The 22,211-nt window shown below is 40.8% G+C and overlaps 2 protein-coding genes across 6 annotated transcripts in view; one reads left to right on the top strand and one right to left on the bottom strand.

The window, feature by feature from the left end:
* VTI1A (vesicle transport through interaction with t-SNAREs 1A) overlaps nucleotides 1-5,603 on the bottom strand; it is a 279,149-nt gene extending 273,546 nt beyond the window's left edge. For 2 of the 4 annotated variants that reach the window (XM_068398332.1, XM_068398334.1), the window contains exon 1: nucleotides 5,194-5,603. In XM_068398332.1, the coding sequence (XP_068254433.1) occupies nucleotides 5,194-5,287 (94 nt within the window). In that variant the 5' untranslated portion in view covers nucleotides 5,288-5,603. The remainder of the gene's footprint in view (nucleotides 1-5,193) is intronic. The other 2 variants (XM_068398333.1, XM_068398336.1) reach the window with 1 other exon arrangement.
* A 183-nt stretch (nucleotides 5,604-5,786) lies between these two features.
* Nucleotides 5,787-17,155, top strand: ZDHHC6 (zinc finger DHHC-type palmitoyltransferase 6). 2 transcript variants are annotated; one of them, XM_068398237.1, is made up of 10 exons: nucleotides 5,787-6,197; nucleotides 7,574-7,665; nucleotides 9,799-9,958; nucleotides 11,053-11,214; nucleotides 11,812-11,865; nucleotides 13,376-13,543; nucleotides 13,862-13,903; nucleotides 14,308-14,453; nucleotides 14,542-14,585; nucleotides 16,386-17,155. In XM_068398237.1, the coding sequence occupies exons 1-10, from the start codon at nucleotides 5,958-5,960 to the stop codon at nucleotides 16,487-16,489; spliced, it is 1,212 nt and encodes a 403-aa protein (XP_068254338.1). In that variant the 5' UTR covers nucleotides 5,787-5,957; the 3' UTR covers nucleotides 16,490-17,155. The 2 variants fall into 2 exon arrangements, with proteins under 2 accessions (XP_068254338.1, XP_068254339.1); XM_068398238.1 differs by lacking the exon at nucleotides 13,862-13,903.
* The last annotated feature ends 5,056 nt before the right edge of the window (nucleotides 17,156-22,211 follow it).

The following is a 22,211-nucleotide window of genomic DNA, read 5'->3' as shown; positions in this document are numbered from 1 at the left end:
GATTACAAGAACTACCTAGCACGCCACTAACCAGTAAGATCGTACCTACTCACAGAGATATTAAGGTACAGACCTTTGGTAGGGAAAACTCATTAGTACACAAGGAGGTCTGGCTGCAACTGCTCCCATAAAATTGAGGAGGTATTCAAATGATCTTCAATGGTTTAATTAATTAAACTTTAACCCAACTCCATTTTAACATCATCTCAGATTTATCAATACACAATCACCCAGTTGTGACCAGAGCAACTGCTGGGAGTGAGACCTACTGACAACAGGTCTTTGTTGTTCCTTCAAACACAGATGTGTCAGCAGGCACACGGCAACATCCCGGCACTGCAGCTTTGGGGCGGTATCTTCACAGATTTCCAGGAAAGCAGATGAACTTCTTGCAACTGCTGATCCTCCAGGGCACAAAATACCATGTAGTCCCCCAAGCAAGAAGGGGTGGCAGGATCCAGCAGGGTTATTTTGGTAAGAAAAAGCCAGCTTACCAAAGTGTAAGTATCACCCACGTGCTTTCATTTGCTCTCATCCTCTAGCTGCATCCATGTAAAATCCTGGTGGGAGTATGCTGCCTGGAGCCACTTGACTGCAAGACTGCCAGTACCTCTAGGCCTGTTGTTGGTATCAGCAACAGAAGCATGAAATGCTCCAACACTGTCAATCAGAAAGCACTTGCTGGAATGGTTTTCAAACCATTTAGTTTCAGTTTTACTGCCATGGTTAAGCTAAGGAAACAACTTATTTCACAGTCAGAATCCCCACAGAAAGGGGACCCTATCCACAGGATGACTTGTGCAGAGACTGCAGATGAGGTCAGAGGGAGTTACTCAGAGTAAGAGAAGCTTGCCACTAATCTAGTAGATCAGGACAAACAAGTTATGATCTAATTAAAGATCTTCATATTACTAACTGTATTACTCCACTGTGTCTTAGTAGTTTTCAATCTGCCTACTTGATCATTTTCTTAAATACACTTCCATCATATGAAATAAAGAAAAGGGGGTTTTATAACTTTTTTTCCTAATTCAGAATCGATAACATCCTTTAAAGAAAAAAAACCACAATGCTCCGCCAAGTATATCTAAATTTAGAATAGAATTTTTGTCTCCACATTGCCAGACAGAATGTCCTAAAGCAAATATTGCATGTAGCTTGGATAATTTAACTGGTCAAACTGACAAAATATAAATATAAATATTGGAAACACAAGTGTTTTTTTCCCTCCAAGTAAGGATTGCAAACAAAGAAAGCCGTTCTGTGTTTGTACACAAGTTCGTATCACTTTCTTAAAAGAAACAAGCTTTTACTACATTTTCCTCAGTTCTCTCAGCTTTGCCCTTGCATTATTCACTGTTTTGTCCCCCAAAATACAGCAGTCACAGAAAGGCAGAAATCTGCCTACAAGAGTAAGAAGGTAACACAGCACTGGTTTGATCTCACAACCAATGAAGAGATTAAAAAAATCTGGACCGAGACTGAGTAGTCTCATTGCTTGTGGAATTGCTTCTTTTTATTAGTACAGGCTGAGGAAAAGACTGAGTAACAAAGGGCTTCAGTTCACAGACCACTTGCAGATTTTGCTACGCTGGCTGAGGCCATTTACGTGTTCACCACTTTGCCAGAAGTTACTGTCCAACAGCAGAGACAAATAGAACAAAACATGTGTTTCTCTCTTTGGGTTATAAAACTGGGTCCAAGAGGCACACCATAATGAGCCAGACCTGAAATGGAGACAGTAAACTCTAGTACAGGGGTACAACAGAAAATTAAAGGTGGGACTTTCTTCAGCTAAATCTGTTAGAGACTGAAATACAGTGCTTTGATTGCCCAGTAGAAAATGAAGGTATCGAGTATCAGAACAACAACAGCACTCAAGTCTGAAAACATCACGACCCAGAGGCTACTGTGCTGGAAAAAGGCTAAGTACCACCATTTGTGCTAATAAAACTCAGATCAAGCAATCAAAATTTATATAATTTTTTGTCAAATCACAAGACAGATGTTTCTCTGAAACACCGAGGACCATTAATAAAACAGATCAGCCAATAATCTTCATTCTTCAAAGACCTGCAGCAGCATCACAGAAATTCTATTTAAAAGCCACTTCTCAATTTAGAACACTTTCTTTAATTCTCCAGATGATGTTTGCTTCAACAAAAGACATTTCTTCCCAAGATATTCTATTGTCCCTGCTGTTCATTGTTTCTGTAGCATCAGAGTGCCTTTGTTACATTTCTTCCTGAACTATTTATGCATTTGTGACAACGGGATTGTTTGTTGAGCCATCATCCTCCTAGAACACAAGACAGCATCAAGTCCTGACAACACGGAATGCAGGAATGTTGCAAAAACAATTAACCAGTATTTCTCCAATTCAACTGCATGTGAAGCTTACAGCAGGTCCATCTTGGGCAGCAGAAGGAAGTAAACCAGTCACTAGGCTTCAGGAGATCTCTCTGTATTATGTAGAAGTAGCACAAGTCCTTACACCTTTCATCCTGCTTCTTCCAGCGTGGAGGAAGAAGGCCATCAGCAATCTCTCTCAGATCACTGCTGCTGAAAACTGCCACCTCACGTGCATCTCTCCTCACGTCCCCCTCCCACCTCATAATCCTCTTTTTGAGGCTCTCCCAGACATCTCCACAAGAACTAACTGGAACTTCTGGTGATGAAGAAGCAAAGATCTTGCAAATACTCCTATTAAGAAACAAGGGAAAAATGTGTATTTAAAATATTTCTGATTCAAGTGTTCAGCATAGTCAGAGATTTTTTTTTTCCTAGGTGGTCAAATGCCTCTATTAGCTAAGACTGCATTTTGGTTTTAAGTCGTGCATGAATTTTTTTCTGATGAAAGACAGAATAGCCCCGAAAACTGAAACAATGCACTCACTCATAAATGTACAGTTCAAGAAGTAGCTATAACGCAAGCCAGTCCAAACCACATATGACTAGCCTCAAATCCTAACAAGGAAAAGCCATCTCTTAAAAAAAAAAAAAATTAACCATTGTCTTATCTTGAGGCCGTTTAGCCCAGTACCACACCACTGGTTCCACAGGGAACATGTATTCTTTCTCCTCTGAGAGGGCAGCAAGTTCTAAAAAAAACCCACCTTCTAATGGCCACATAAAAGAATCATGATTTCCAAGCCTGCTGCTTCTAGGCTGTGTCACTGTTTAAGACAATACTCTTTAAACATCCCGTATTTAAGTTCCAAAGTCTGCCTAAGTGAATAAGGGAGACTGATTCAAGGAGACTATTATGGAAACCCACTCCTACTAAGCAGAATATTCTTCCTACTACTGAACAGACACTGGTGACTTCCAATATCTATGCAATTAGGAAATTAAATCTCTATTCTTTTTTCACAAGCTCACCGTGTAGCACTACTGATTTTCAGAACAAAAGCCTCTAGTGTATTTATGATGCCTTCCTGTTCCTACAAGAAGTCCTTAAATTTACTCTGTTTAAAAGTGAACAACTGTGAGGCAGTGGGAAATACTGCCTTGATTAGGTACTTTACATTAGTGAAGAATTCACTGCATCCCCTCGGTAAATTGGTCGAGAGGCCATTTACAGGTTAAATATAATTTCTGAGCAAACTAAATTACACCAGTTCTAAATTTCAATCACAGGAACTCTTTGGATCTCTTACTTCTTCATTTTGTAAGTCTCCATTACAAAACACAAAAGGTTTCTACATCATAAGTACCTGCAAGCTGTGATTAAATTATCCCCCCATGTCCTTTTTGTCAAGCTCAACATCACAATAGTTTTGTGAAGCCGATGAAAAGGCATAGTTTAATGTCCTTTAATCATACCTGTGATTGGTCACGGAACTCCAATTTAGCAGAAGACCTTCTAGCTTACTAAGATCAGAATTGGACATAACCTTCCAGAATCAAACAGATTTTTACTCAAAATCCCATTGTTTATTAATTTCAGGTGTATTTTGGACCTCTGAATTAATGTTACACTGAGATCATATGTTTTAGTTGACCACCTACCTCCAATCCTGTTTAGAGCCACTACTTCATCACTTCATGATATATTTCCCACTCTAAAAGTAGGATGTTATTCTTTGGTCCTGGATGCATGATGATATTTCCTTTACTCATATGGAAAAGTATACCATTAGTGTGTACTTATTCCCTCCTTATATGATATCCACTCCTACAGTTTAACCATCCTAAAGCTTTGGGAAATGTGCATAAGAAGCAGAGGCAGAAATATTTAATGACCTGGAAACTGAAGAGCATTAAGCTGAGCTACAAGAGGGACATACAAGAAATCCATTACTTTCAGCTTCCCTCTGTCTTGTACTAGGAGCCCTGTATTAGGGCACTGATTCGTATGTGCAAGAGGATTTAGCTGGACTGGTTAAAGAAATTATAATTTTCAACTTTCTACCCTAACACTCCCATAGATACTATCATCTCTACTGCAGGGATATGTCATGAATCAGACCATGAATGCTTCAGGCCACTGACAAACACATTAAAGTAAATGAATGCTGATCCCTTTGAATCTGCCTCTACACGTGAGTCACCACAGTCAATTATCCAAATCAAATGTTTTAAGAGTAGGCAGCAAAAATACAGATTCAGATTAAATCATTCCCAAATTCTGTCCATGCCACATGAAAAAGACTTGATTTCCACTACTGATGTTGTGGCATGATCACAATACAAAGCATTCAGTAACCATGCTGGTACAGGAAACATCCACCCAGCCCTGAGCCCTGCTCTGCTCAGCCCTTCAGTAGCGCTGGCTCAACTTTGCGCGGCCTCACAGCACGTCAGAAAGGAAGGACTGGCCCTTACAGCCGACCAGCAAACCATATTCTGTCAGGTTATTCTTAATACGTGCCACGAGACACCTCGCTGCTCTAACAGACGTGCAGCCGGGGCAGGGAGATGACTCCTCACCCTGCTGCGTAAGGAGTAAGAAGACACATTCGGGTGACGGGACGCAGAGACAGACCACGCCAAAACCACACTGACACCCCCCGCACCGCCCCCAGCGCTTGCTGCTGGGAAGCCGGAGGCTCCTGGAGCCTCCACGGCCTCTTACAGACAAGCAGGACAGGCCGTGAGGGCGGAGAGCAGCGCAGGCCGGAGCCCAGCACGCCACGGCCTTTCCGCAGCACCAGGCGAGCAGCCCCCCCGCCCCAGGCGCCCGCCACTCACCTCCTACCAGCTTGGGCACCTTCCCGATCCTGCCCGTGATCTCGGCCGTCAGCACCGCGAAGTCCTGCTCGTAGCTCTCGAAATCGGAGGACATGGCGGCGGTGCTGGGAGAGCGAGGCCGTGGCCCCGCTGCACCCCGCGCTCTGCTGGGCGCGCTCAGCTACTCCGCACCAAGCCGCTTCCGCGTTTTGCTACCCGCAAAGGCGTCCCCCCGCCTCCAGGCCCCTTGCTACAGGTTCCGGCGAAACTCTCCGCCCCCGCTCAGATGCTTTAACCAGCGCGGCCCAGCTCCCTGCTACCGCCCCGTCACCCCTTGGCGGTCTCCGCCTGGGGGCTCGAACTGCAGCCCCAGGCTCAGAGGAGCAGACGGCGGCGGGACCTCAGAACCCCCCGCGCCCCGCCTTGTCACCCTGCTCCTTCAGCGGAGCGGTGGTTCGGCGCCACTGGGGGACGCTGTTTCCCGGCGGGACCCTATTGCCAACGGACTGCCAGGCCAGGCGGGCCGGGGCGGTGTCACTGCCGGGGGGCGGTAGCTGACCCGGAGGCGCCGGCGGGCGCCGGCGAGCGCGGGCTCCGCTCCCCCCGCGCGGGCCACCGGGGCGGGGCTGAGGCCCGGCGGGCCCCGGCGCCTCCCCTTCCCCTTCCTCAGGGCGCTCCCTCTCTCTCGGCAGCCGGCGGCACGGCGCGGGGCTGAGCGCGGCGGGAGCCATGCGCGGCGGTGGCGGGGCCGCGGCGGCGGCGGGCGGTCGGCGGTAGCGTTGGCCATGGGGGGGCTGCGCCAGGCGCGGCGGCTGTGCCACTGGGGGCCGCTGGTGGCCCTGGCCGTGGTGGCCGTGTGCTCCGCCACCGCCATGGCGGACGCCGTGCTGTGGTACTGGCCCCTGGACACCGCCGGGGGAAGCGTCAACTTCATCATGCTCCTCAACTGGACCGTCATGATCCTCTACAACTACTTCAGCGCCATGTTTGTCGGCCCGGGGTACGTCCCTCTGGGGTGGACGCCGGTAAGCGCTGCCTTTCGATCGCCTCATCCCCGGGCGCGGGCTGAGGCGCGGGGCGGGGGGCGGCAGGGACCGGTGCGGGGCCCGGCGGGGCTGCACGCCCCTGTGCCGGGGCCGGCCTCTCTGAGAGGCGTGTGTGCGGGGGTCAGACAGTATAAATCACGTATCTCTCGATGCCACTGTTTCCCCCTCCTCCCCGAAGACCGCAGCCAGCCCCTCAGGCCGCGCCTTTCTCCTGAGCTTGTTTCGACATCTCCACCTTGTGCCTCCCTCCTGCTTTGCTGCTGCTTCCAGCGTTGCCGGTCAGCTCCGGTTGGCTCCATCCCTTCCTTGTTCTGGCAGCTGCAGTGATCCGGGGCTGGACGGTAGTGCTTCTTCATTGGCAGGACTCGTTATATTTTCTAGGTGCTTCTCAAAGTAAAGCAACAGGAAACAAGTACTGTTAGCCGGGAACGAGAACTTCAAGGTTATCTGCATGCTCACACAGACGCTGTTGTGTTGGAAGACTTTGCTGCTAGTAATAAGGATTAGAAGAATTTCATTTAGCAAATTTAATTTTTTTTATGGGAGCCTGAAAATGACGTGTTTATCTTATGTTTAGTACAGCGTTACAAGTCGTGGTAGAAATTTGCATTTCCCTTGCTTCAGTAATCTCATAGAATCGTGGTCAAGGACCAGACTGGTACAGGTTCAGTATCTCAAGACAGCTGGTCAGAGTTTGTGTTCCAGTGGCATGACACAAAGATTAGTAATAATCACGCTTCTACTTGTGGAATATTTCTCAGGACAGGGTGTAGTGAGAAGAGGATCCTAATGTAGTCCTAGCAGGACAACTGGGTATTCCATTTTGTGGACAGAAGATTTTGGCCAGTATGACTTGGTATCTACAAGTCTGTCTCTCATCTTGCTGTAGTTGGCGTGTGTGTGTGTATAAGCGCGAGAAGGAGACAAACAAGAGCTACTTGAGCATTAATGCTTACCAGTACTGTATCTTAGTTGTAAGCCTTGATTGCCTCATGGTATAAAATGGAGAGACAAGGTGCACAAACTTTTAAAAATTATAAAGGCCTCATGCTTTTTTTATTCTCAGAACTTCACTATAAAACCCTGCTTGTACAGTCACTCCTCCTGATGGAAGAACTGTTTATTTCTTTTAGGAACCAGCACTTTCAACAGTGGGAGATGGCTCTGTTGATAGCCAAGAGATTATTTCATTTTGTTTTTTTTTCTTCTCCTCACCACCTACCATTAAATAGGGTTGGGTTATGTAACACACCCTGTCAGAAGAAAGCAAAGTTGCTCAGGTTAGGAAAGTGCCAGGATATGTATTGCCAGTAGAATTATGTATATGTCTAACACACCTATTCTTCTGTTTAAAGGAAAAAACTCAGGATTGCATGTATCTCCAATACTGTAAAGTGTGTCAGTCTTACAAGGCACCACGTTCACACCACTGTCGAAAGTGTAACAGGTACTGTCTTTCTTTAAAATTGTTTTAAGTCCATATTAAAGCAGCTTCTAATCTAATGTTGAGCTACTAATATAATTTGTTATTCCAGGTCTTGTATTGTGCATTTTAAAAAGACTTGCATATGAACACTATACTCCTTTCAAGTATTTCCACTTCCTAGTTGTATGATTTCTATACGGTTTTACTGTGGTTTAGTTTAATAAAAAAGCTATCTTTAACATTTTCTTTTTAGGTTGAAATCAGTTCCTCTTAAGAACTTATTATTAACAAAACATTGTATTACTGTTCAGGGAAGTGAGCCTGTGTAAATATCTAAAAGTTTTTCAGTCCTTTGTAAGTTCCGAGTCCAAACATTTACCTGCTCAGGGGGTAGAAACACCTATTCTGTCATCTTTCCAAATGTGAGTTAAATGTTGATTTGAGTGGAAATATTGGACTGTTCTTTACTCTTCACTAAAGGGTTTTTTTTTTTTGAGAGGAGTCTGCATGTTAAGTGAACTAATAAGCCTTTTGGGTCAACTTAAAAAGTTTGTTCCTTGTTATGTGTTAGTCTTCCAACTTTGTTTTGAGCTAAAGGATGTTTTTATTATATATAGCTTCACTGTAATTTAGTGCAACTTGAAAAAGGCAAGCCACTTCAGCTGTCTGCAGTCCAGGCTGTAGCTGCATTTATCTTGGGTTTACTGGGCATGTCCTCCTCTGAGGGACCATTAGTAACTGAACACTGGAACAGGCTGCCCAGAGAGGTTGTGGAGTCTCCTTCTCTGGAGACATCCAAAACCAGCCTGGATGCGTTCCTGTGTGATATGATCTACGTAATCCTGCTCCGGCAGGGGGATTGGACTAGATGATCTTTCCAGGTCCCTTCCAATCCCTAACATTCTGTGATTCTGTGAAAAGGATATTGCAACATACGCATTCATTTATTGTTTCTATAAACACAAGTTGCGCAGTCAGTGTGCTTTTAGGAAGTAGAGACTGAAACTGTAGAGCAGTGCTGGAATTTGGCTGCATCATCCTGAGATTTAAAATTAGACTTCTTTGCTTGAGTGACAATCTTTACACTGAGGACTTAGTAGAAAGTGGTAGCAGATCCTGACGATTGTCTTTGCAAAAGCAAGTTCTTTAAATAATCTCTCTTTTGTAAAATAAAACAGAATTAACTGCAGCACATTCTCCAAATCATTTTGCTGAGATGCTTTAAGAATTTTCTGCCCCCTCAACTCTGGCCAAAGTAACTCATTCCACACGTATTTCTCGCCTGTTGCAATGAAGTAGGTAACTTAAACCATTGCTGAAAGTCTTCTATGCTATGGTAAGTTTCAGTGCATGAACAGAGTCGCCTCTTGTGGCCCACCTGAAGGGGGTGAGGTTTCTAACTAAGATCTAGGAACTTCCTTCAGAAACACTTCTGTTCAAGGACTTGTACAGTGGCAGTTGAGCATATTCTAATGAAGAATAATTAATTATTTAAAAGGAAGAAACTGAACTTCCTATTGGGAATGGACTAGCTTAAAAGATAATGAGGTCAGTAGTTCCAAAACAATTAACTTTTATTTTCAGAGGAGCTGGTTATTTGTGCAATTCAGTTATCACTTAAGTTTGGTGCAGGTGAATTGCAATGTTATAATTAGTGACTTTTACACCTGTTAAGTTAAATCAATGCAATTTGGGTTGTGAACAAATCTTTTGACAGGTGTTTTTTTGCACCTGTAAACTACACCAAGATAACCAGCTTTATATTGAAATCAAGAGTGTCTCTAGGGTGCTTATGCTTGTTAAATAGATTTTGAAAAGGACTTACAGTGGTGTGAGGTCAATACGTGGCAACCTATGAAGCTTTCAGAGGGTCTGCTACTGAAAAGAAGCAACCAGGAAATCTGAGTAAAGAGGAGGAGGGATAATTAGGGAGGGTAGGACCTGGGAGCACTTTTTATTTTTCTTTCTTTCACTCTACAGTGTGGAATATCATTCTGAATAGCAACAGAAAAGAAAGTACTGTGTTGATCTGTCTGAGTTTGTCGTGTTTGAATGAATGGAGGTTGAGTAGCAGAAAGTTAGCTGTCCTTTTCTTTGAGCTTTTTGAAAAACTCATAGATGTCCTTTGTATTAATCAATATTTATTATTCACAGGTGTGTCATGAAGATGGATCACCATTGTCCTTGGATTAACAACTGTTGTGGATACCAGAATCATGCATCTTTCACTCTGTTTCTCCTCTTAGCTCCACTGGGATGCATTCACGCTTCTTTCATATTTGTTATGACTATGTACACTCAGCTTTACAACAGAGTAAGAAAACATAATTAAATGCTTAAAATATTATTTAAGTCAGATGGGTAATTTCTCTCTGAAAGTATGAGACAATTTGTTTTCCTGAGAAGCAGCATGTGAAATTCCTTGTTATTCTTTCAACATGTACTCTCAGTTTTGTGTTTCACCTGTGAGAAGTATGTTCATTAACTGGAGGAGGATTTGGAGAAAGTTGTTTCTGTTTTCTTTCCTTTTTTTTTTTTTTTCCTGTTGCTTGTCATAATCACTGGGAGTTTCCTAGAGCTTTGCATTGACTGAAGACAATTTCTGAGTAGCACTTTATAGAGAGAAACAGGCTGTGTTTTGACTGGCACGGAAACTGGCTGCTATTTATTTCCAACACACAAGTTAGATGCTATTTGTTTTCTTTTGTGTGCTACTTTTTTAGAATTGTATGCAATTCTTCAAGGGAAAAAAAAAGGTACATTATTTTTGGAATTAAAAATAAATTATGTTGGGTTGGTTTTCAAATAGAAAAATTTAACTGCAGCAACAATGAGCAAAGCTTGTTCTGGAATACATCGCTTAGATCCATGGTTAAGATGATGAGCTTTGATTTCAGCCCTTGTGGTTGCAATGAAGAGCTTGAAAACATCAACTGAGTGTAACAGATGAAAGCTGCATGTTGTGTTTGCAGAGTAATGATATTGAGAACTGCTGTCTGCTAAAGCTTTCAGAGGAAAACCTGTAGCATTTCCACTGAAAATGGGTACTGTGCTATGCAAACATTTTCTATCTGAAACTGGTGAATGTGTTTTTGTTAATGTGCCAGAGTCCAGATTTTTTTGCCAATTTTTGGCATAACTTGTGGAGCGTGCAAGATGATGATTTTGGTTTAGCTTTCCATCTAGAGAAAGCCTACATCTAGCAAAGAATGTGTTTCTGAAGAGGAAATGTCTTTTGAATACATCTCTCTCTCTTGTTTGTTTGTTTGGTTTTTTTTTTCCCCTTTCCTCCACTTGTATTATAAACCTATCAGAAGTTGGGCACTTAACCTTCAGAGCCACATTTCTTATGGGTTTTGTTTCAGCAGTGGGAATGTTCTGGTGCTTAATGATATTTTCCCTTTGCAGATATCTTTTGGGTGGAGTTCTGTAAAGATTGACATGAGTGCAGCCAAAAGAGACCCTCGAGCCATTATTCCCTTTGGACTGTCTGCATTTGCTGCATCATTATTTGCCTTAGGACTGGCATTAGGAACAACTATTGCTGTTGGTATGCTGTTTATTATCCAGGTAAGTTTACGGCTTCTGTTACAAAGAAGTTAAAAGCTGTAAGTTTTGCCTGGGTGTGGAGCAGAAACAGAATTCACGATTGAGATAGGAGCAGTTGTTTAGAGCTTATGTTGGTGTGTAGCTTTTCCAGGGTTTTATGTTGCTTTCTCCCAGCACAATATTTTTTAAATTATTTTTTGTGGGAGAGCTTGAAGGTGAAAATCTTTAAGAAAACATGAGATAGGCTTTATAAACTCTATGGAAAAGACAAAAACTTGGTATTTTAGGAGTACATGCTCCTATCCCTGAAAAGAGGTGTAAACATGCCTGATATATTACCTCAAATATCTGAGATCTTTGGAAGGAAACAAAAATACACACTTTGAGCATAAACTGAAATACTGTGTGATACTGTCTAACTGTATAATTCTAGAGGATAGCATTAGCGTGTATCTATACTGAATCTTAATTTTGACTGTTTTATAAGTTTCAGTTAAGCCTATAAAAGTTGCTTTGTTCTTTAAAGCAAATTTAGTTTGTTAAATGAAGTTTTCCTTGCCTAGCTGATGCACTTCTGCAGAAAACCAACACTAAGTTCACCTAACACTTTTATTTTAGATGAAAGTCATTTTGACAAATAAAACTTCAATCGAGTCCTGGATTGAAGAAAAGGTAAGCTTTTATTAAAGTATTCTTTACTGTCTTGTTACTAAGTTTGTTCTCCATATTTATCAATTTCTTGTTCCACCTCTCTGGATTTAAACCAAAGGTGTCATTTCAGTTCACCACTGACTTAACACCTACAACCAGCTTTTCCCTTACTGTCTTTGAAAATCATTGAAATAGATGAGAAATTATTTCATTACAGAGATTTTTTCTTTTCTTTTTTTGTTTGAGGGAATTCATGTGAACATAGAAAAATATTTGCTTTTAGGTGACTTTGCTTGTCTGCTTGGAATATGTGGGTGTTTTTGTTTTGAAACTTGAGTTGTCTTTGCCTCTCCTTATGCCTGCCTCTGTCTTTTATTGTCCACCTCCCCTGCCCATTCTAGGTGGCATGTTTTGGCTCATGATTTTCCTCTTTTCTACTTCTCTGGTTAAACTTCGGAGGATTTTCCTTGATTTTGAAGAAAATACTGAGATACCTAGTCTTCTCTGCTTTAAATTTCACTTTGATTTCCATATCTTCATGGAGGTTTCTACAAGATTTTTCAGAAGAAACATAGCCGAGCACCAGAAGCTAAGTTTATAGGAAGCAAAACTGACTCAGTGTTTAGAAACTAGTTCAGTGCTACCAGGTTATTTTGTATAAGTCTACAAACATTTCATTATTATCTTTTTGTCTTTTTTTTATTCTGTGTCAAAATTAGCATGAGGATCTTGACTGTGTATACGTACCTAAGTATTGTAATGCCTTCTCTTTGCACGCAATCTAGCTTAGTTGGATCCTAGTCCTGTTAGACCTTTGAATGCTAGGACAATGGAACATAAACGAAAGAAAACTCTGTTCCAACCATATATTAGAATTTGGAATAATCTGTTAAAATTTTTACTGTAAAACACGGGCTGCTAATATGTCTCTTCTGAAAACTGAGCACAGACCGTAATACAGAACTGTTTAATAAAAACGACATTATTGCAACAAAGAGAACAGACTCTTCTGTGGCTGCCCCACTAGATGTCATCGTTACTGAAAGAATGAAAAGTTCATGACTGCAGGATGGGGGACATTCAAAGCATCCCCGTATATGCAATTCTTAGAGGTGGAGTAGACACTACCAATGTTGAATTATGCTCATGATCATTAATCAAAGAATCCTGACCTGTGGAAGTCTTTGTATGTAACTGAGAAATAGTCAGGCATCAGTCTTTGAGAAAAGCCATAAAATAAAATCAGAGCATGGAGTGGATTAATCAATGCAGCCAGTTGACTTTGTTGTTAAAAAGTAAAGGCTGGGGGGGGAACCCAAACCAGGCACACTTCTAAATGCCGTGCTTGTTGTAAATAGTCTTAAAAGCCTGGGTTAGTATAGCAGAAATTTACTGCTCGTGCCTCAAAATGTTTGCCTTTACGTTTGATGGACCCATACAAGGCTTATGATCCGGCATTCTTAATATTTGATCCTCAGTTGCAGTTTGTAGGGTATGTTTTTATGTACTGTATTTCTTAATTATTTTCCAGGCCAAAGACAGAATCCAGTACTACCAAACAGGTGAGACCTTTATTTTTCCCTATGACATGGGAAGTAAATGGAAGAACTTCAAGCAAGTGTTTACATGGTCTGGGATTCCTGAGGGAGATGGCCTGGATTGGCCAGTAAGAGATGGCTGTCATCAATACAGTTTGACGGTAATTGATATTCGATGATATCTCAAGTTAATCCTCCCCACTATCCAATTGCCTGCTTTCCTTTGCAGTAATATACTAGCTGTTTAAATAACTAAAATAGACTGACTAGTAATACATATACTTAAGAAACGGGACTTCTGTCAAATGCTCTCCCGTTTTTGATAGACTACAAAGTTACGCTTTTGTGAGTGCTTTTAAATGCTAATCATATTTCCTGCGTTTGTTGAATGGTTTCAATACCTGACTTCATTTTGTGTTGAATACACAAGTCCTCTTAAACTAAACACTGCCTAAATTTCTATTTATAATCATTTATAGATAGAGCAACTGAAACAGAAAGCAGACAAGCGAGTAAGAAGTGTAAGTATTTGTGATGTTTGGTCTGAAATGACTTCGAAATATCAGTATAAATAAATGGAAGTAATTGCTGAGAATATTTCTCTTCTTGATTTTTAAACCTAGCAATTAAATAAAGACTTTGTGTTTCCACACAAACAGTGTGCTGCAACCTCTGCTTAGTTAAACTTAGCATTTAGCTTTCTTTGCATTTGCTCCTTAGTTTCCTGATGGTAAGATATGTGATAATAAAGATGACTGTGCTTCATTGTTAAGCAGTTAATTTAGAATTTAGAGTCCCTTTGACAACCGTTGTCATTCCGCTGAAATCTAACAATATGCCTGAATTTATTTTTTTGGTATGAAACTGACAGCAAGGCCATAACTCCTTACAATAATACATTGCTGTATTCTGTTCAAATTTCTAGGTGCGGTATCGAGCAGTAGAAGATTACAGTGGTGTCTGCTGCCCTGTGACTAAAGGTGTCAAAACATTCTTCACAACACCGTGCACTGAAGAACCTAGAATTGCACTGAGTAAAGGGGATCTGATTTTAGCCACAAGAGGCTTAAAGTTAGTGGCTCCACACCTTTATGATTGGTTAAAAGAAATATTGAGATGAGTTCTGGCATCTAATTACCTATTACGCTTTCTTCCCCAGACACTGGATGTATGGTGAGAAGATTCTTGACTCAGCTGCTGATGGTATGAAGCAGTTATTTTCACTTTTTGTGTTGAAAATTACAAATCAGTTTTATAGCTGTCTAGAAATGTGGACAATATTACATGTTCGGTTCTCAAAATGAGCAATGACTGACCTTATTGGCATTAGTTTCGCTCCCCTCTCAAACCACATCCACAATTTTTACATCTGGTATACTTGCCAGTTTTGATAAACATTAAATGAATCTGTCAGACTGAAAGAACACTCATCTAGTAGTTTATTGAAGGTTGAGTGGGAAGGGGGACACTTCTTCATGTTCTAAGAAAAAGTTAGACTTTTAAACTCTAAAGAGGTTAGTGACGATTTCTTTTTTGATATTTAAATAGTAGTCTTTCTTAAACACATTCAGATTTCCTACCTAAACACCCCATATATGTATAAGACCTGGGATTACTCTTTGTACATCTTAAAAACAAGGAGACATGTCTTTGGTTGGATCAGTTCCAAGGACTTCAACATGCATTTATGAAACTAACAACTGCAGCTATCAAAGATGTTAAGGACTCCTGCTGGTCTGCAGACAGACATCACCACAGCCACCTGCATTGAAATTTTTACATTTTTTACTTTAGCCCTCCTCCTCGGGACTGAGTGAAAATTTTACCTGCCAGAGGCTGTGTTGGATTCTGTTGTCTCTTCCAAACAATTGTTAATTCATTGCATACACATTCTGTGTTGGCAAAAGAGACGCAGACAACAGTCACTACATTGAAAGTATCTGTGTTTTTCATGGGAGGTCTGAGACCTTCATGGTGTAGAAGTGCTTTGGCAGCTCAATTCAATGAACTCTTTCAAACATCAAAGCTAAATGAATCATTGAAATGGGCATGGTAATAGTTTCTATTGTGTTGCTTATTGTGAAGGTTAGCAGTAGATATCTGTGCTATATCGAATGTTTTTTTAAAATCAAGTGAAATGTGGTCTGGGTGGGGAACTTGGTATATACTGAGAGGCTGGATTAGAATTCAAAATAACATTGGCGTTTTGGAGAACAAGGCTTCAAAAATAGGATGAGATTTGTTAGGAATGTATTGCAAAATGCTGTAAATAGTCAGGAATAACAAGCTGCAAAACTAATGATTAAGTAGCAGTTCTTCTGATGAAAAAAGAGTCAATCATAATATTAAGATGAGTCAACACTTGCAAAAAAGAAAAAAGCATGTAACTTCCCAGATGCATGAAGTAATCCTCCTATCCTACTCAACATTGGCAGAGACTCAGCTGAAATACTGCTGCAAATAAAAGCAGTTACTGCATCTCAAGAAAGAGGAGGATCAGCTGTAAAGGATTGAGAGGAAAACAATGAGAATAATTAGAGTACTAGAAAATGTGGCTTATAAGGGAAAGCTGAAAGAATTCAGATGGATTACCTGGAGAGGAAAAGGAGATAGGAGAAAGCCAGGGTATGTGCAAATAGTCATCAGCTGCATGAAAGTCTGTTACAAAGAAGGTTGTTAGCTGCTTCCTGTGTCCCTGGTGTGTAGAAAGGGGAGTTGTGAACGTAAATTATAGACAGAAAGATTCGGATAGGGTATTAGGAAAGATTTTCTCATAGTAAGGAAGGTAGAGCATTGGAAACCTTTGGAGATCTCTGAAAACATTTTAGGCAGTGGGAACAAATCCACGTGTCCCCAGGCGATGATGTTAGGAATGACTTAGATGTCCTGCCTTGGAGAAGAAGATAACCTAGGTAACCTCTTGATGTCTCTTCCAGTCCTGTGTTTTTCCTCTATAGTGGGTCATGTTTTGTTCCAAGTTAATGCAACTTTTCATGTCTTAAGGTGGAATAAGAGAACGAGGCTGGTTCCCTAGGAAATGTGTGGAAAAATGCCAATATGACTCTGAAACGGATCAACCAGTGGATGGAGAGAAGAAAAACAGATAGCCTTCTCATTTTTTTTAAATAAGAAATGGATTTTTTACTTAAGACCACAATCCTTTACTTGAAATTTTGTGTATTTCTTTACGTATGCAATGAATATGTTAGGACAAGGGTTTCTTTTCCTCGAAGCTGAAAGGGTTGGATATGACTCTGCCATGGTTTGCATACTTTTTCAACACGAAGTAGTTGAAGAAGCCATTCAGTGGATTGCCTTCAAGATGCATCTTTTTCATCCCAAGTCAGGTTTTTTTCTTTTTGCCATTTAAATTGCATTCTGAGGGTTCATATTTTAGGTTTTTCCTCAACCGCATCTGATGGCAATGCGTGCTGCTTATCTTTTGTATTTTACTTTCTCTGAAGCTGCCCCTGAAAACTATAAAATAAACATCTGATTCAAATTCAAGATAAAATTTGTTACCTGTGACTTTTAATGATGTGAATTGTCCACCTCAAATAAATGATACATTCATATTAACTTGTGGATTTAATTGTTCTTAGACCTACAAGAACTTGTTTATAGGCATGAGAATGTGAGCTGACTGGGAAGTAAAGATTTCACTGTTGTAAGTTGTTTATCAAGGTTAGAAAGACTTCAGCTCTTGCTATAAGAATATTCTGTGCTTTTAATGGAAAAAAAAATAAAGCCAGCTGTATCTGCTCCCTTTGAAATCTGAGCATGTACCCAAGAGTTCTTGATCCATCTTAGAGTGAAAGGAAGCAGTAGTGCCAAGAATGAAAGTTTTTGTGAGCCTTGTTGCTACTAAGTGATTAACACCTTTCCTAAAGCATTTTTCTTTAGCATCTGGTATGGATTATTGGAAGGAAGACCTTAAAATGAAGTAACCTGTACCAGCTGAAGGCTTTCTAAATATATTCTAAATGCAGCAGGTGGTTTTGTTCTCTCAGAGTTAGTCTAGTTGCAAGTCCTATGTTGAGAGTTTTTGCAAGTTACTCTTTTAAACTAACACCTGGTTTACCTCCACCTCCATGAGTTGTCTCAGGCAGATGAGCATTTCTTAAACAGTATTAAGTGTCTATAGAAATAACTACATACAGACGAGCCAGCATTACTCCAGTATTCTTCTACTCAGACTTTATCTCCAGCACAAAGCCAATTTTCTGTTACCCCCAGCCTGCTGTGCATTAGTGCTGATGGTGAGCCATAATCCTAGGCTGTTTCTGAGCTGTGGCAATGTGGAACTAGTGTTCGGTTTCAGTAGTTTGCAAGCAGGTGCTTTGCACCTCTTGAAATCAAAGCACTTATTTTCTAGAAGCAGGCTTCATTAGATGTATAGGAGTGTATCATACTCCTAGTTTTCCTGCTAGCAAGAGCTGAAAAGCCATAACTCAGCAGGATCTATCTATTTTTGAATTTGAGTAGCAACTAATCTGAAAACCTCCAAACTGCATGGAATACTCTTAGTCACAACTGCAGTAGTTTCTGTTCAGTGTCTCGAGTCTAGAACCAAACAAAGATTACAAAAATAAGCTTGTCTTCCAGCTGAGGAAGCTGGCAGCTAAAGACATCTTGTTCTTGACTTTGAAATTATTAAATAGCTGCTATCTATATTAGCAGGCAGCAATTAACAGTGTAATAGGAACATATTAACAGCACTAATGACCACAGTTGATCGTTAGCTATTAGGAGGGGAATTTATGTAAGCTGTGGTCTGTTTATAGGGGACTGGATATCTTCTAGAGGTTGAAGAGCATCTTCAATTCTATTTCAACTTTCATCTGAGCAGAATTTTGCACACCAAGGTCACTCTACACTGAACTACAGCATGCCAAGGAGCTCTGCTTCAGAAATGCACTTAAAATCTGAAATGGACTCTATATGCTTTTTTTTAATGCTTTTTCATCTTCTTTCCTTGTAGCAGTAACTTCAGTCCCACCTCTTCCCTTTTGTAGCACAGGTAACTGATGTTTCTGTTTACCATTAAAACACCTTCACTCAGCAGTGCTTGCCTACAAACAACCAACCAAAACAAAATGCATACCTTCTAAAGGCATCTGGAGATTCTGCAGCCAAGAAAACACAAGCTGTCTTTCTATTGCTGAAAACAGCTGTATCAGCATGAAGTTTAAAGACAAACCACCTCTAAGGAACTCTGATTCTTAATACTAGCAGATTTTCTTTTCCTTCCTTTCTACCTTTTTTTTTTATTCTTCATTCTCCACTTCTTGCTTTTTGCTCGAGGAAAACCTTTGTTTATTAAGGAAAGGAGGGAGTATAGATTTGACATAGCTGTTCTGTGTTCTGCAGTGATGCATGAGGGAGTTCAGTTGATTTTCTTTTAGGTTCAAATCCCTAGAGAAGCCAGGTCTGGGGGAAGCAAAAAGCAAGTGTCTTTTTCACACAGCAATTAGCTGTATTAAACTATCTCTTGCTTTTCCCTGAGGGAAGAATTAACTCTTTTTATTTAAAATTTTGAGCTTTGCATCTTTTCCATCATCTAGTCTAGACTTGCAACGCCATACTAGCCTAGCTCAGGTTCTAGTATGATGGAAAGTAGAGGTAACTGCATACTGAAGTGGAACTCTGCCCTGCTATTTAAAGGAAAAAAATGAAATCGGCTAATAAAAAATAGCCACCTACTTTAGTTGAGGCAGTTGTTGCACCAAAACAGAAACAGCATCTGTCATAAAAGCAGACAATACTGGCCATGCTAAATGGACATCTTAGGTAGCCTGTTCAACCACCAAATCAATGAAAATTTTGCTTTCTACTCATCGGCCCTTGCTTTGGCCTCCAATCTGAAGAGACTTTCCTTTGCAGAGGGAAGCCACTGAGTGTGCCAGGTCTCTCAGTCCTCAATGAGGAGGGAGCTAGATTACCATATACAACAGGCTGTGCAAAAGACTAGCCTTGGTATTCTCATGCCTGGTAACTTTGAGGTGATTACCAACAGTAAAAGAAATCAACAATGAGAGGGTTCTCTCCTCCTCAATTGTATTACCCAAGAGGCTTCTGATTTTAATCCAGCTCTCTTAAGAGTTGAGCAAATGCAAGCTTGTGCTAGAGTTTAAGCATCTCCCATATAGTGAGTTTTTCAAAGGCAAAGTAGTGACCAGGAGAAAAGAGAACTTCCCATGCTAGGAAGCCAGGGATTTGCAGGTTATTTAGTTTTTACAATTGAGTTTCCTGACTACGGCATTACAGAATGATTCTAGAGCTGTCTTGAGAGTGTGTATTGAAATAAGAACCTCCTTAAAGCTAAATTATGAATTAAGAGTCAATATTTCCCTTTGAACACTTCTCTCTGGATCAGGAACAGAAGAGATTAACCAGTAATTGTTAAGTTGCAGGCACATTTCATAGAGATGCAAAGAAAATACACTTAAATTGTATTTTGGCATACAATTCTATATGATTTGGAGAGCCTACATCAGGCAACCTAATTCCTGATGCAGTACATATGAGTTGTTGCCAATTTGTTAAGTAAAAGGAAGTTATATTATAAACATTCATATTAAATATCTGCCTTATGTGAATCATATCTTTATTAGTCATGGTATCTTATTATTCAGCATGTATACACACCTATACTGCAGACCAAATGGATCAATTCCTAATGGACAGCTACTAGATGAGAGCTTCTTTTAAAGCAAGTAGCAAAGACTGGATGTTATTTTAGCTCCAATCTCTGTATCACGGGGGAAAAAGTTACAGAGAATTGAACTTCATTGTACCTATAGCTATACTTACTTCAAACCTTTGTTCACTGGGTATAACAGTGCTTCAAGCCTGCTGTAGCTTTCTCTAGTGCTCAAACAATAGTCTGAAATAATTTTTGCATGATTTCAATGAAAGCATGCCTAAAGTACTCCTGTTTTCACTTTAGATCTATATTGTGGAAGCAGTTCATATGGCAGAAGTGGCACCCAGGAGACCAGTTTCAGACCAATTTAGACTTGAATTGCTGTGTATGGTTTATTGTTCAGACAGTGCCATTACCCATTCAATTCTCTTTGTAACAGCCGCTAGCAGGTGCCACAGACATGAACAAATCTAAAGTACTGTCATTTGCCACTGTGAGAAGAGGCTTAGTTGCCATTAAAAACTAACTAAGTTCAGAGATTGAGGTACTTTCTCTTTTGGAAGAGGAAACACCTCTACTGTATTTGAAAGTGACCTGTTCAAAGTTACTACTTTCTGAGACATGGCATGCAAAAGTAGGCGTTCTCTGCTCAGTTCACAAATAAAAGATCTCTTTAAGCTGAATGAAGCACTGTGATTGGTATCTGAACACTGCGAGTTGAAGGGCCCACCACAGAGTGCTGGGCTTCAACATCCAAGCAGATTGCTGTAGGGAAGTTTTGCTTGTTGATACAATAAACAAAGTATTTGTTTTCTGGATTTCCAGTATTTCTGGACACTGCAGGAGGCAGCATCACAGAATTCAGCCTCAAGTTTACGCAGATCTCAGTTGCACTGGATTTACTGTCCCCAAGTGAATTACTCATCAGAACCCAAAACCATTTTCAGTATACATTTCTTCTTCCGTCTGCTTCCTTTTTTTCTCCTCAGCCTCAGCTGGGGGAAAAGATTAAGCCATCAGTAACTTTTAAGTCACATTGCTTTAAGGAAACCTGGGAAAGATGAGCAACATCATAGTTCCATGCACTTTCAGAGTGTTCGAAGCCTTTATAGCCTCAGGTTATAACAAACACAGTAAGTGACAGAACAGTTACCTGAAATATCAAGGTCTTTGGGCCTAAATTAGAAACAGAATTGGGTTTAGACTTCTGAAACAGAAGCCAGTTGTTTTTACTAGTCAAAACGTGGGTCTGTCCTGACTAACAAATCTCCTGGTTGCTTTCAGTTTGGGATATCTGACAAAGAACATTAAATACAGAGAGGAACAGCCACTGTAAGAATCTGGTACAGACAAGGAGAATTGGTGTAGGAAAGCTACATGTACTCTTCCCCCCATGTTACATCCTTGTTAGCACTGCCTTGCCTTTTGGACTGATACAGCAGACTACTACAGGGACAGGGAGGAATGGACAGCAGAGACAGCATACAGTGATTGAAGACATGTTTCTAAAAATAGAGACAATACTCATCTTCCCTAAATAGTTCTCTAAAGAAACATTTTTAGCCTTAGAAAAGGGTACCTGATGCCCTACTTCATGTGACAGGCTGAGCTGGAAGAATTAATTTATGCTGAAGACTTTGGCACATACTGCCTTACTACAAGAAAAGGAAAGTTCAGTAGAGGAGGAACATCTGGTCTGGCACTATCTTATTGCCTCATGGCTTGACCTGTGGCTGAGCAGTGACAGCACAAAAAAACAAGTTAGCTTTCTGCAGAGGCTGGGCTCTAGCTGCAGCTATCCATAACCAGGCAGCAGTAAACCTGCAGCTGATGAAGTCTGGTTGCAGCAGAGAAACAAGTCACTCACACAGGCTTTTGTTTGCTTGTGTAGTTAAAATTTATTGCATCCCATATCCTTAGGAAGGACAGCTAAAGTTTTCCACGTGTCAGGCTCAAATTCTTAAGTGTAAAGGCTTTATAACTGCCATTGCATTTGGGAACATAGGCAAAAACTGATCCAGTGCCTCCCATAAAGTAGAAATTATGTTTGCTTTAGACACATGGAGTTTGTAAACCAGTTGATGCCAGATTACTTATTTTCATTAAACACAACCTATACTGTGCGGTCCAGGAAATTCACTTCTGTGTTTGCTGAACAGATAGTAAGATCCAATTTGTATTGT

Source organism: Nyctibius grandis, chromosome 4 (assembly GCF_013368605.1).
Source record: "Nyctibius grandis isolate bNycGra1 chromosome 4, bNycGra1.pri, whole genome shotgun sequence".
Taxonomy (NCBI): domain Eukaryota; kingdom Metazoa; phylum Chordata; class Aves; order Nyctibiiformes; family Nyctibiidae; genus Nyctibius; species Nyctibius grandis.
This window is presented reverse-complemented; position numbering and strand designations above follow the sequence as displayed.